The 14,574-nt window shown below is 44.9% G+C and overlaps 1 protein-coding gene across 5 annotated transcripts in view; it reads right to left on the bottom strand.

Annotated features, from left to right (window-relative positions):
- LOC107996611 (serine-rich adhesin for platelets) overlaps positions 1 to 14,574 on the bottom strand; it is a 48,721-nt gene that overhangs the window by 23,374 nt on the left and 10,773 nt on the right. For 2 of the 5 annotated variants that reach the window (XM_062079013.1, XM_062079012.1), the window contains 3 exons: positions 10,050 to 10,209; positions 2,953 to 3,131; positions 135 to 200 (listed from right to left, as the gene is read on the bottom strand). In XM_062079013.1, the coding sequence (XP_061934997.1) occupies positions 135 to 200; positions 2,953 to 3,131; positions 10,050 to 10,209 (405 nt within the window). Of the gene's footprint in view, positions 1 to 134; positions 201 to 2,952; positions 3,132 to 9,347; positions 9,630 to 10,049; positions 10,210 to 12,174; positions 13,399 to 14,574 lie in introns of those variants that run through there. The other 3 variants (XM_062079015.1, XM_062079014.1, XM_062079018.1) reach the window with 3 other exon arrangements.

The following is a 14,574-nucleotide window of genomic DNA, read 5'->3' as shown; positions in this document are numbered from 1 at the left end:
AGGATTATTAATTTTTGATTGTTAATTATCATCGGGGGTAAACGGTAATAGTGATAATAAACGGGGGAGGGAGGCACGATTGAAGGGAGAGGGAGGGGGGAAAATAAGTGGAAGAAAAAAAAAATGAAACTCACCACATCGCCTGAACCGATACCGGCTTGAAGATGTGCTGGGAACCGCAAACGCTGACGCTGAAGCCTCTGGAACAACGGAAAAAGAGAAAGAATGAGAATGGGGAAGTGTCGAGGGTCGAAGCTAGGAGGTTCACCTTATACACGGTGGTCATGGTTCGGTCGATCGTCGATCGACCAGCTATTTTATCGTGGGCCAAAACGGATCGACTTCCTCGTTCTACGCAGCTCGATGGCTATTTTCGAGCGTGCTCGACCTCTCTCTCTCTCTCTCTCTCTCTCTCTCTCTCTCTCTCTCTCTCTCTTCTTCGTTCTTTGACGTCCTATTCAACGCGTTCTCTTAACCCTCTGTAAATACGATATATCGATCGACAGTTTTTTATCCATCGAATCTGGAGTCTCGTTCGTTAAAATGCCGCGATACGATTATTGATAAGGAGATCCCTCGAAAATTCACGGGGAAATGCACGGGAGGGACGAATGGCACGCGTTCGAGTAGAACGCGCGGTGCGTAAGGTGTGGTAACGCAAACAAAGAGAGCGTTTCGTTTTTAGAGTGAAAGGATTTCTAAAGTTAGCCGCGTGCTCCCATGCTAAGTATCCTAATCCGGCGTACAATTTGCCGGTAAACGTAGGAGGAATGCTTACGAGGGATTAACAAAGAGTCAAATATAATCCCGAGGTCGCGTATCGTAGACCGTGTACAGCGTTCTATCTGGCGCGCAACGAGGGAACGAGAACGCTCCACGTTGAGTTGTATATATACGATATGATTCTCGAGTATCGAGAAATTGCGAAAAATCGAAGAAGAAAAGAAAAAAAAAAAATAATTGTCGGATCGAAGTCTCTCATCGAGTCTTTTCCAGACGTTTACTCGACCGAATTTTCGATATACACGATCAATCGAGAATTAAAATCGTTCGAAGGCGTGTAATCGACGTGACGCGGCTGCCATGAAATTACAACGGTAACGTAATCCCCTTGTTGCGTCGCGTTACAACACGCGGTGCACATCCACTATAACCGTTAATTACGCATTATGTAAAAGATCGAGAGAGAGAGAGAGAGAAAGAGGGAAGTGCAAAATCACCGGCCACGCCAACGTTACGCCGTGTCGCTTTATTCCGAGCGCATCGTTTCCGGGAAAATCATTCCGATTCCGCGATCGAACGGTACTCGCCGCCCTTGCCTAACGAAATTTTCCTCGATTCGCTTCGAACGAGATCGACGGTTTAACAAATTAATCGATCGCGGCGCGAACGTATGGTTAAACTTCAATTCGTGGGAAATTTGCGTTATGAATTTGCGTGTAAAATCGATCGAAATCGTGAATTTTCTGAATCCGCTGTACAATAGATATCGCTCGTACGTTTCTTCGTGAAAATTAATATCGAACTATGCGAGAGAAGGAAAAGAAAGGTTGAAATATTGGTGAAAAAGAAAAAAAAAAAGAATCATCCAGGATGCACGAGTTTTCTTTTCCTTCTCAAATTTCCTTTTTCGACTAACAACCGTCTCTTTATCGCTAATTTGCCGCGAATTGGTCGCATGATTCACCGTCTCGAACCAACCGCGTTTAAATGCGTTCCCGTGGTAGGTGGCACGCTCGAGGGAAGAGAAAACGAGAGAAGAAGAAATTTGTCATCGTTAAGCGATGACTTTTGTTTCATGGGCCAGTGATTTTTAACGAGAACGAATTCCAAAACTCTCGTAATTGTATTATACTCGACTTGCGAAATTTGCCTTGCAACTTTGCATCTTCTTCCGTTCCAACGATGGAACGGAAAAGATTCGGTCGATGGAAAATTTCAATCGCGTAATCGCGCGATGACGCGAGTCCTTTCCGGATGGATCGATCGGCGAACGGTGGAGAGCGACCTTCCTTGGTGACCTTGGTGCTCACCTGTCAACCACCTTGCTACTCTAACGCCGCTTACGGTAACGCGCTCCATTTCTCTCTAGAAGGGAAGAGGAGGTACGAGGAGCGTACGTAGGGGTCTGGTGGAAAAGAGAGCGGTGGTGACCTTCGCGTTCACCTCTCCGCGATCGGCGCGCTCCGGTCTGTACCGTTTGGAACCGCGGTTTATTCGCCTAATTGGCGAGAGTCCGCGCGTACCGCCGCGTGCCACGCTAATGACTCACTGCGCATGCACGAGTCGAAAGGGACTGGACAGACTCGTGCGCATGCGCAGTGCGACCATGTTTCGGCCGTTGCAAAAAGTTCGTTAAAACTCGGTCGATTATCCGATTATGAACAAAGGAACGGAATTTCGTCGTTTCGTCGTTTCACGGAGCGAGGACGTGCCACGACGTTGGCACGGTGGCGCGTGAACGCGTGCGTGACACGCGAGAGACTGACTAAGGGGACTTTGACCGGTTAGAAAGTGGATAACCAAAGATTTTAGCGAGATTGAAAATAATCCGCGTTACGCATGGGAAGGCAGGCTCGATCGCGGGTTGGACCGGCGTCCACCGATTCGTCATCGTTTTTATTCCACCGCGGAATAAAGAGGAGAAAGTGCGGAAATATCTGACCGAGTGGTGCAAAAAAATCGTAAAATCCGGCAAGCTTTCTCAAGCTGCCGTTCCACTTCCGATTGAAAAAAACAAAAATAAATCAACCCTTCTATCGCGTTTCAGATCTATCGCGGTAGCTTGTGATGGAAAGGAACGGCCCGTTTAATAGCGATTGTGCGCATATACCTTTTTCTCAATTCGCGAAAACGAAAGTAAGAGAGAGAAAGAAAGATGTAAGATGGCGATAAGCGGGTGGAGGGTGGGGGAAGGGAGAGAGAGAGAAAGAAATAAAAATGGCAACATACCCGTCGCCGTCGAGAGTAATGGCAGTGTCGGCCAGAACCCGAAGTACAAGACCAACGGTCGCCCTAGTGTGACAATCGATACCGAGAAGGCAGCTTTCCTCCGCATCCTGCCTTCCAGTGCAGGATACTACCACCAGGTATCTCGTCCTTCCTGGATGCACCGACTCCAGTTTCACCGCCTGAAATCAGAACGGACCGTGTTTCGTATGTTACTGATTCGATCGTAACGAATGTCCGCCTCCTTTTCCACATTTTCCAACAACGTTTAAACTCGATCGAGAGAAGTGATTTGAAACGAGAGAGGAGATTTCGGACAACTCGAGACAACAGGGAGGAATACAGTTGCCTTCTATTAAAACTCAACGTTCCATTACACACACGTACACGTACACACACCAGAGGAATTTTTCTCTAACACCGATAACGATATCCGGAGAAAAGATTTCTAAGAAACGTCATCGAAATATCACGGTAAGCGTATTACTCCGATTTCGAATCGATTCTCGAGAAAAAGAGGGTAGGAGATAAAATTACAGGACGAAAAATCGAAACGAAGGTTGGAAAACGAGTTGTCGATTCGTTAGCCTCGTCGTTTATTTTCGCTTCGAATTATCAATATCGCGTTTCTTCCGTGATATTCGATTTGTGTGTTTCCATTTAATAACGCTTATTTCAATATCGTGGTATAGTAATGACTGTTTACTCAACGTAAACGTGCATCGAAAATATTGGGGATCTGTTTAAAAAAATTAAACATGCGTTAGAGTTAATGAATATTTACTCGACACTTATCGTTCGAATGCAAATTGCAGAGGCGAACGCGAAGAAGGTGTTGGAATGTTTTTCGCCTAATAAAATGCATCACTGACTATTCATGAAACGCGCGCGCGTCGTGAACGTAATATTGATTCGTGCATCGCCGGTTATGATGGATATTATGATTTTTTTTTTAAAGATCGAGCGATAACATTGACATCTTTTCTTTTCTTTTTTTTTTTTCGCGTAATAAAACAAACGCGCGCAGGCTGGATTATGTAACGCGTTTAAGGCACCCTCGGGTCGCTTCACCAATTCGTTCCAATTAAAACGAAACGAAGCGTAGAAATGCTAGAAGAGAATCTCCGAGTACGGTAAATACGATAATACTCTTCTTGAATATACATTTTTCTCGAGGATTTCTTTTTTATCGATCGAGTTTGAATTTGCGAAAAGAAAAAAACAAAAATTACGTTGTTGAAGTTTGTTTGTTGATAGTTAGCAGCTAGCAAGAATTTTAAGGTTTTAAAAAAAATTCGATCTACTTCCCGTTTCCTATTCGAAGAGGAAAGAAAAAACTTGCAACGCGAGCCGAGATCCCGCGTGGAACAACGACGGGCTGACTAGTTTGGTTAAAAAAAAAAAAAAATAAAAACTCAAGTTCCGCGGTTATGCGTGTTTATACGCGTAAGAAGCAAAATCACTTTCAACGGTTTGCAGCGGGGTTCGCAAGAAGAAAGCCACGTCGAGAAATTATAGTAAGAACATCCTGCGTTTTATTTTTCTTTTTCCATTTCTTATCTACCTTCGTTCGTCGCGCGCACACGCGCGCGCGCGCAAATAGGTTTTTTTTCAGCCACCAACTTTAAAAGCGATCGCTTCTCGTCCACAACGGGCATTTTAACGACATCGCGATAAAACTTGGTACGGAATAAACTCGGTTGGGAATAAACGTTGGAAATGGGTAAAAATAGAAAAGAAGAAGAAGAAAAAGTGGCGACTTAAACGGTGGAAGAGAGTTTAAACGGAGAGTTAAAACGTTCGGTCCGACGGCGCGTTCAACCGGTGGGACATTGCACTTCCGGGCCCAATAATTATCCACACTTGACTCCATTAAACGGTTAATTAAACAACCTACGTCTCCTTACGAGCCGTTTCCACGTTTCCTTCCGCGATAAGAATAAACCGTCAACGTTTTACGATTAAAATTAACACTTTGGCGACGATCGTCAAAATTTTTGCAGATTACAAAATACGTGTATACGACTTTACGTGTCGTTCACCTTCCGCCTCGTTATTTTTATTTTTTTTCACTCCAATTCGATAATTTTTCTCTCTCGTAAAACTCTCTCGCGTTCCCTGCAACTCGTAACTCGTAACCCTAACAATAATAATAACAATTCCATCGTTATTAGTCGTCGTGTTATCGCGAATAATTGACGATAACGTAGGAAAGGAAAATCGTGGAAGGAGGGGTTAAGAAAAATGTTAAAACTCGGTTGCTTCGCGATCGATATCTCGTCACGATTGCGTTTCTCCTCGTGTTTTATCCAGCCGCATTACGCGCATAATCGCGTATGACATACAACGACCCAGATTGCTGTCCCAATACGAACGGTTCTCGAGATTGGAACGAGAGACTCGATCGCACGAACGTTACGGTTCATCGGCCAGCCAATGTCCCGACAAAACGACCGAATCCGCTCAATCTACCATCGATAAGTATCCGAGCTTCCATTTAATCCGAAAATACACGAGATTCGAAAAAAAATCGAAACTCTAGCGTCGAACTTCACGGTCTCATCTTCTTCTCGATAGCTAAGCGGCGCTCGATGGCGGGACATCGAGAGGGAGAGTTTGATAACATCTCGAGACGTTTCCGCCGCGCTCTCAGACGACACTCACGCAACGAATCTCTCTCTCTCCGAGTACCTGCACGTACGACACGTTGGATCGTTCGTCATACGCGTCCTTGGGGCGGAGATTAACGCGGGGCGGGTTACCAAGGTCGCGTGTTCGTCAGCCACGTTAGATCGCCGATGTAGGCGTGTATAGATCCCTTTCGAGATGGTTGTTGGATCGAATGGCTCGAGAGGAAAGGGAGAGGAGGAGGAATCGCGAAAGGCCACCGTGAAAGTATCGTAGGATATGGCTGCGCGCGAAACGAAAGCGAGTCGCGGCTGCTAAAAGGTCCCGATCGCTCCTTTTTCCCTTTCTATCCGCGATCGATGATACGTTCCCACGTTGCCGCGATCGCGAACGTCTCCTCGTTTCGTGTGTTCGTCAGATCCTCGGGATAGAAAAATTCGATATGCAAAGGGGAGCAGGAGGGTTAAAGGTGAGAGTCACGAGAGCATTTTATGAGACGGGAAGAAGGGGAGGAATGTATACGTCGAGAAACTACGTAGGCCGATCTAAATGCGAGGTCCGAAAGTCGGTGAACTTTCTCAGAACGATCCAATTACGCGAGTATCGGGGCTTACCGCAGACATCCGTCGGTTTTCGATCGAAAAAACGAGAATAATAACCGATGCGCGCTCTTCGAGAACGAATTTATCTCGCGAATCTTATTCCGTTTCGTCTATCGGAAAAGAGAGAGAAAAAAATATATATTCCGAAGAAGAAGAAAAAGCTCTCGCCACTTTCACCGAACACCGGTTATAATTACGCGTATCGAGCTCAGCGATGCCTGTTCCGTCGCTCGATAAAGCGAAACCGTGGACAAGGTAAGAAGAAGAAGAAGAAGAAGAAGTGGGAGAAGAAACATTAAAGTGTTCGTAAAACGCGGTGTCAATTCTTTCGAAAGTGGAGCAAGTTTAATTTTCGGATATTCATGTGTTTCGCGTCGACTTTTAAACCAACCGATCGTTGTTATTCCACCAGCTTTGTCCCCTTCTCATAGGACATCGTTAAACAGACATCGGGGTCAACGCGGATCGGACGCGTATTTCTCGGCCGTAACGTTCGCTTTGTCGCGACGATATCTCTCTACTCGCCGTTATAGTCGAGAAAGTCGGCGGACATAGGCAGAGAGAAGGAGAGAGGGAGAAGGAGATAGAGGTAGATAGATAGAGAGATAGATAGAGAAGGAGAATACGAACGTAAAAAGGACAAAGTTTGTGGAAAAATCATTCCGTTTATTCGATTACACGTTTTCTGCTATTATTTACGAACTCGTTCCACTTTTCCATCCCCGTTTCCCAACATCATTCTTCGCCGTCTGATTTACGATCTATCGTGGATATTACAATTTCGTTCCTTTTTAAATATCACTCTAAAATTAACACTTCTCTCGAAACTTGGGTTATTATCGTTTTACAATCGATTGCGCGAATTCTCTTGATTATGAGAAATATCGGGTTCGTTGTATCCCCGAACGGACGAGCATTTGACGATAAATAAGATTTCCCAAGGCAGTATGGTATGTAAGTAACGGTATCGTGTAACGACTTACCGCGACTCGATTAATTATTCGAAATTGTTCAAACAATTTCGCACTCTTCTTCTTCTTCCTGTCATCGCGAAAAAAACAAATTAATTTTCTTCTCGATCGAAGATCTCCGATCCTCTGAAGCGTTGAACGATTGAACGATTTTGTATCCCCATTACTCGATTAAACGTAGAATTAGTCGTGAAACAGTAGGACTCTTCCAACTCGTGGTTTACGCGTATACAGAGAGAAGCCGAGCAGGCCGAGTCGACTCGACCAACGAGTTTTTATCGAGCTAATAAACGGATCGGTGAAACGAACGCCAGTTCTGCGAGGTGCGGTCCACGCACTGTCCGAGAACTGTTCGTTCTAGTTGCGCAGTTGTGTCCCTCTACGATGCTTGTGCGGTAAAAACCCGATTAATTACAAGTCGAGAGAGAGAGAGATAGAGAGAGAATCGTCTGTTCGTTCGTCATCAAAATCCGGAAACTTGTCCACTCTTTGCCAACGAAGATCGAAATCAGGTTGCGCGAACGAGGATTGCGCGAGGATATTTTCATTTTCTCACGTACCATTACTACATACATACATACAGGTAGATAATCGAGATTACGTAAAAAAAAAAAAAAAAAAAGACGCAGAACGCGTGCACATTTTGACACGGCTCGGTTGCAAAATCGCACGGCTTTTGTCGGCGAATGGGAATCGCTCGAATCCCGAGTCATTTGGTCGGGAACCGTGACGAACGGACCAGCGCGATACCATCGTTTCTGCAATCGCGCGTCTCCCCGCTCTCCCCACTCTTTCCTCCCCTCTCCCTGTACACAGCGATTCGTGAACGACGAGCTAAAGCGAACGTTCCATATTCGAGGACGGAGATGCTATGGATTGGCGCGGAGTGTGGATTTCGTGGTCTATCGTGCCGCACCGTCCAGTTTGGTTCACGTGCGCCCTACCCGCGTCACGTGACTCTCTCGCGGTGACGAAAGTGTGTCGTGACTAAATCGCACAATGGAGCAGCGCCGCAAATATGCGAGGCACCGATTCGTGAATCGGCCATCGACGTCCGCTCGATACCGGCTGCGCGACTCTTAAATTTAAAGAGCGTGCTCGCAAAAATCATTTAAAATTCGTATGCGTTCGATCGCGCGACGGACATCCGTCGTATTAACATTCAATGGTCTCGACCGTGAAAAATCGTGACCACGCGCATTCGAATTCCAATCTCGAGTTTTTCCGTTCGTTTCCACGCGAAAACGCGGAGGGTCGAGCGATCATAGGGGAGGAAGGCCGCCGATTACACCTGCGTTTATAAATTCGCGATATCCGGTACGTTCGAGGTGAACGGGTGAGGGCAAAGATACTACTTTACGTTCCGCTCTGAGTGCGTAAAGATCAGTTCCAAGTTCACGGTATCGCGTAATAGGTGGACCGAGCCGCCGTTGTTGGCCTCTGTCCAACCGAAAACGTTCGAAGAACCTTGGATTCGCGCGTGCGCGGGATTCGTCTTGGAGCGAAATAGAGATAGTTTTCGCGCAGGCGCGTTACGTCATTTTCCGAGACAAGCCCCGCTTTGACAAATTTCTTTCTTTCTTTCTTCCTTTCTTTCAAGAACGTTGGAATGGAAAAATCGGACGAAGGAGAGGCAAAAAAAATTCGATTTCTCGAAAGGATAGAAAGCGCGTTTTTGAATTTGAATATTGTTCTTCGGGGGAAAGGAGCGAGAAAGGAGAAATTTTCGCTTGCGAGGAATTGCGAAATCGAAGGGGGCGCGGCAGCGAGAGAAGAATCGAAGGAGAAGGGCAAAAGGGAGCAAGGTAGGTGGTGGTCAGAAGCCGGTCGTAAAACCCGTTTCAGCGGCGCTCGAGTACCGAGATAGCCCACTTTTCTCCCGAGATCGTTCGAATATTGGAAATTGCCGATTCGTCTTCTCGGGACTGCGAGAATCCGAGGAAAATCCGTGGGATACGGACGCGTACGAGGGAAGCAAAGATGGACGAGTGAAACAGATGGATGGAGGGGGGAAGCTGGAACGAGAAGAGCGAATGATCGGGATGGCCACGGGTCACTGACATCGCCGAGTTTCCGCGTAAAACGTTGGGGCGAGTCGGGGGACGCCGCGTACGTACGTACGTACGTAAAAAGTAACGGGGCCCTGCTGAAAAGCGGCGGACGAAACGAGCCGCGTCGAATCGTACGTCCCCCTTACCTCGTTGTCCTTGTAGGGACCAGTTTCTCCCAGTCGACGGAGCTGCCGCTGCTCGCCAAGGAATCCCGACAGCTTTAATAACCGTGAACGCGTGTCGCGTCTACACCGGCCACCACCATCCCGATTACCGTATTTCGCTCCCGCCACCCACCCGCGAAATGCGCCGCTTCGACTCGGTCCCTCTCGATCGACCGACCGACCACGTGACGCGCGACACGTGGGATCCACGCAACTGGTAGCCAACCGGGCTTGAGATCGGCGGCGCATCGAGGTCGCGGCCGAACGGAAACCACCGTTTCCGCTCTCTCTCTCTCTCTCTCTCGCTCCCTCCCTCTCTCTCTCTCTCTATCTCTCTATTGGAAATTTGGAAAGAAGGAGAGGAGACTAAAAAAGTGTTTTCGAATTTATACACCGAGGATGTATTTAAAAATTAGGGGCGGCGAAACGCCAATGATCCGAGAATTGGCAAGCGATTCGCGGATTCGAGATATCGATTGCGACGCACCTTTCGGATAAAATAGATTCTCTCCTTGAACTTTTGCACGCGTAAAATGTCACGGCTGCGTTCGATCGATCGCGAGCGAATATTTTTATTCGTATTTATTTATTTCACGTATCGTTTGTTTACGAGTATACGGAAGAAAGTGTGGAAGAAAAAAAAACGAATTTAAGGGGAAGTTTATTTTTGGAGGAATAGCTCACCATTTTGAGAGTTTCCTCCGGTCTGAGGAGATAAAACATGGATTGCAAGTGTTGTTGAATATCGCATCCTGCCGCGGATACCCTTCTCGAGGGTCTGGCCCTTTCGTTCGGAGGTAAAACCAAGGCCGCCCCCTTGCCTGCAAAGTAACATTCGCTGAGGCTGCAACAGAAAGAAGGAGTAAGTCTATTAGCACGTTTCAAGGACGACTCGCCTATCTTCAACCTTCTCTCGATCGTATATGCTCGATACCGGATATGCATCTCAATTTCTATCCGACCATTTATCATTTTCTTCAAATTCTCTTCGTTTATACAAATTTCCTATATATATATATAAAGAGCTTAAAAATTTAAAGCAACAAGAGATCGAATCGAATTAATCGGGGAATTAACGTACTAGCAATTGGAGGAGAATCAAGGTTAAATAAACAGAGGCAAAAATTGGCGAGAAAACGAGTGGAAAAAGTGGATTCTCATCGGATCGCGTAAACTTCCGCGCTCGCGACGGACAATGGCAAGTTTCTCTTTCACGAGGGTAGTAACGATTACACGCGTGTAACCGGAGAAAAGAGAAACCTGAAAATCTATCTTCGACGCCGCGGCGCTCTTTCACAATCCTTCGTTATCGAGAGCTGTGACGATTACTTTCACACGATAAGGGAGCAACCGGCGTGACGGAGGGCAATTAACGACGGCGCACCGGCCTTATTAGCAAAACTGGAACGACTTGATTTCTCTGTGGTCATTTTCGCGCCTCTCATCCCCCCCACCACCGCTTCTCCGCGGATTATTAACCTACGCGAGATTCGGCCGAGACTGAAACTGAATCGAACTCGAAACTCGTTATTTGTATACATTTATATATATATATGTGAGATTTTTCTCTCTCTTTTTTTTTTTGATTCAAGTACGAGGACGATTCTTTCGAAACGAGCAAGATTTATCGTCCGGAAACGCGTGGCTAATTTTAAAATTGATTATTTTTACGTTACGTATCGTTCGACCTTTCGAACCGAGTTAATCGATGTCTAAGAAAAAAAAAAAATGAAGAAAGAAAAAAATAAAACAAAAAAATTACGATTCGCGTTATAAGCAACTTTCGAGTTTATCTATTTTTTTTTTTTTTTTTTTTTTTTTTTACAAGTAAATATGTACATACACGTGTACATACGTGCAAATAACAAGCCATTATTGCAACCACTTCGAAACTACTGGTTCTAATTGATTTATTAATTTACCGCGTTATATGCGCGTTATACGCGCGGCCTAAGTTTCCTGTTTGGAAATAACGTAATAAGTTTGCGGTTCGTTTACCGAGAAGTACTCTACCGTATCGTATGCTGATAAGTTAGTTTTTATACAGGCTCCCATTGGACGTAATTATCTTTCGTACTATTCGTAATAATAAATAACGGTTCGATCGTTCGCATCAAGGTTTTATCAAGGTTTTGTTGGAATACAATTCGATTTTTTTATTTGTATACGATGTAAATATATATATATATATATATATATATATGTATATACACATAGAAGATGTGTATGAAGCGAAGGTCAATCTCGTTTTCTCAATTTGAGATCACGAAATAGATATTCTTTTTAACGCGCTGATAAATAAGAATGGCGTCTACGACACGACTAACAACGATTCCGTTAAAATTACTCGCTTTGGATACGTTTCCTTGGCTAATGCTAATTCGTGAAATCGAAAGTGTATTCAAATGAACTGACTAATATATGCGAGTAAACATCGAGAATACTATAACGGAAATAAAAATTTGCGTAATTTTTGTCCCAAAAAAGAGTAGAATTTACAAGATTTGCATTCTTAAAAGCGGATACGGGAAAAAATGTTCGTTCTTGTCAAAAATAAACCAGAATCCTTGACCGAATCTTTTTCACTCTCTCTCTCTCTCTCTCTACTAAAACTATAAATATTGATGAAAATAGTAATATGAAAATTTAAAAAAAATATTTTTTAAAATTGTAAAAATATTTTTTTTTTGAAGAAAAAATTTCTTTTTTCTCCTAACGTAACCTCGTCTCGATAAGGAAATAAAAAAAAAAAAAAGAACGTAGAAACACGAATGGAGGCAAATTTTGTCAAAAAAATATTCCTACCTACCCGTTCACGCGAATAGTTGGTATCCTTAATGCCTTTTCCCTCGCAGGGATATCTTTTTCGCGCTTCTCCGTGATGATAGCAACTTCTCTAGGAACAACTTTCACGAACGACGACAATTGCGCTTGCGTTTGCGAATTAAACGATCGGCGATCGCTAGATTAGACGCGGGGAAAGGGAAGCCTCGATTCTTTCCCAAGTTTCTACCCAACAAATTATCCGAATTAATTAAGAGATTTCTTCTTTTATTATCTAAAAAGGAGAAAAGTGACCGATCGAGGAGATTGAAAAGAGAAAAAGAGAAAAAAGAAAGAAATTAATAGGAAATAATTGTAAAAGCGTATGGATCGGGACGAGACACGAACGTCGTTTTTTCGAACGTCGAAACGCGGACGAAAAACACTTGGCGCAGGCGCGTTATGAGCGCGCGCGTGCGCGCGCGATTAAGCCGAGAGACGATGAAACACTAAAATGATCCCGAGACTCGAACTAGAAACAGCGTTGCCGCGTGGGCGCATCTTTCGAGAAACGAACTTTTGCAGCTCGTATTATTAGCTTTCGAGGAGATTGTGCGCTACGCTTGTCGCGCGCGTTTCACGCGTTCCAAACCTAAGGAATCCATCTTCCACTCGAATCGAATCTTCCTTCCCACTTTCGATACGAATTTTTTCTCCAAACGAATTAATCCTCTCGACTCTAAAACTAACTATAAAGGAAAATAAATACAAAACGAAATATTTAGAATAATAAGATATTCCGTTCCACTCTGGAACGTTTATCTGGGCAAAAACTTACGCTACGTTACGAGACGTTGCATCGAGCAGAGAGAAATGGAAAGTTTGCGCGAGATGTCGCGGCGCTTGGAAGGAGATACGAATGGATGGAATAAGAGCGATAAGACGCGATTTGACGCGGGCGGCACGGCGCGAGATCGCGCATCCGCGATTGTCGCGTTGGAGACCTTTCGAGCGGAATGCAATCCGCATAACCCCGTTAAAGTGTGTCGTCTACCGGTACACGCCGCGTTGGCCAGCCTGATTTCACGCCTCGTGATTACCGCCACGCGAGTATCCCCTCGCTTTATTTCACGGTTATCGGCCAACTTATCGATATCAATTCCCAGAATCGGATACGGCCATCGATGAACCGACCTACGATAATTGCATATTACAAATTAAATAAATATTATACGCGATTTTATATATATATATATATATATAAGTGAATCGAGAATAGAAAATTTGTCAAACGTAATAATAAGTAAGATTAATTAATTCCTAATTGGACACGAATGAACTATCGATAAGCGAGTATACACAAGAAAGGCCTCCTTCTTTTTCCTTCTTTCTATCCTATTCCGTTCTATTCGTGAAATACGAAAGAAAAACGTCGATAAAAATAAAATAAACATCCATTCCGTTAACTGTTTTGAGTTGTCTCAAAGCGTGAACGACGTTGTTATAATTTCAAAAATAATTCCGAATACTGATTTTCTACTTCGATAGGAAAAACAAAGGGAGGGAATCGTTCTCCTCGTTCATCGACGTACGACACGTAACACGCCACGTTCACGGATGCGATCGACGCGCGAACTTCCGGTAAATCGACGCGCAGATCGGAAATGGACGAAAAATCGAGCTTATCAGTTACGCTCAAAATTACTACTAACTTGTTCAAAAGTCTCCTCCTCGAGTTTCTTTTTAAAAATTTTGACGGTATTCTCGTTAAACTATTTTCAAAACTATTTTCTCGTCTTGAAATTGCACGGGCAACAGCGATCGACTTTCCGTCGATTTAAGTAATCAGTTCCAGATGGGACTGCATAAACACGATCCGTGAACGAATATCTCCACGAAGTAGACGAAAAAGAAGAAGGAAGAAACACGCGATAGGATCGATGATCGAATAAAGAAGCATCGCTGTTGGCGCGATACGTACGATCGAAGGATCGCTTTCACCGAGGAGCGGTGATTCCTCGTGACGCAATGACACGCGGCGGACGATGAACGGGAAAAGCGGCGTTTAAAGCGCGGAGAAAATAAAGGGGGGGAGTCCAGCGAGGACTGGAACACGGCCAACCAGAGCGGAAAACGACCATATCGGATCCTCCTTCGAAGCCTTCGAGGAAAAAAAGAAAAGAAAAGCGCGTTTTCGGGGGAAGGATGAAGATGTTAACCCTCGGGCGGGAAGCGCGAGACGACACGTGTTTCTCGAGAACCGCGGCCCAACGAACCGGTTCCCTTCCTTCTCGCCCCCTACACGCCTCTGTTCCGCCGATCTATGTCGAAAGACGGGGCGACAGATGTCCCAGCTTCTGCCTACCTGCTCCAAGCATCCTTCAAGGATTCGAAACAGCGATCCAAAGGGACTTGGGGCGAAACGGAGGGGCTCGCGAAAATATTT

This window comes from Apis cerana, linkage group LG8 (genome assembly GCF_029169275.1).
Source record: "Apis cerana isolate GH-2021 linkage group LG8, AcerK_1.0, whole genome shotgun sequence".
In the NCBI taxonomy this organism is placed as follows: domain Eukaryota; kingdom Metazoa; phylum Arthropoda; class Insecta; order Hymenoptera; family Apidae; genus Apis; species Apis cerana.
The sequence above is the reverse complement of the archived record's forward strand: the minus strand, read 5'-3'. Positions and strand labels throughout refer to the sequence as shown.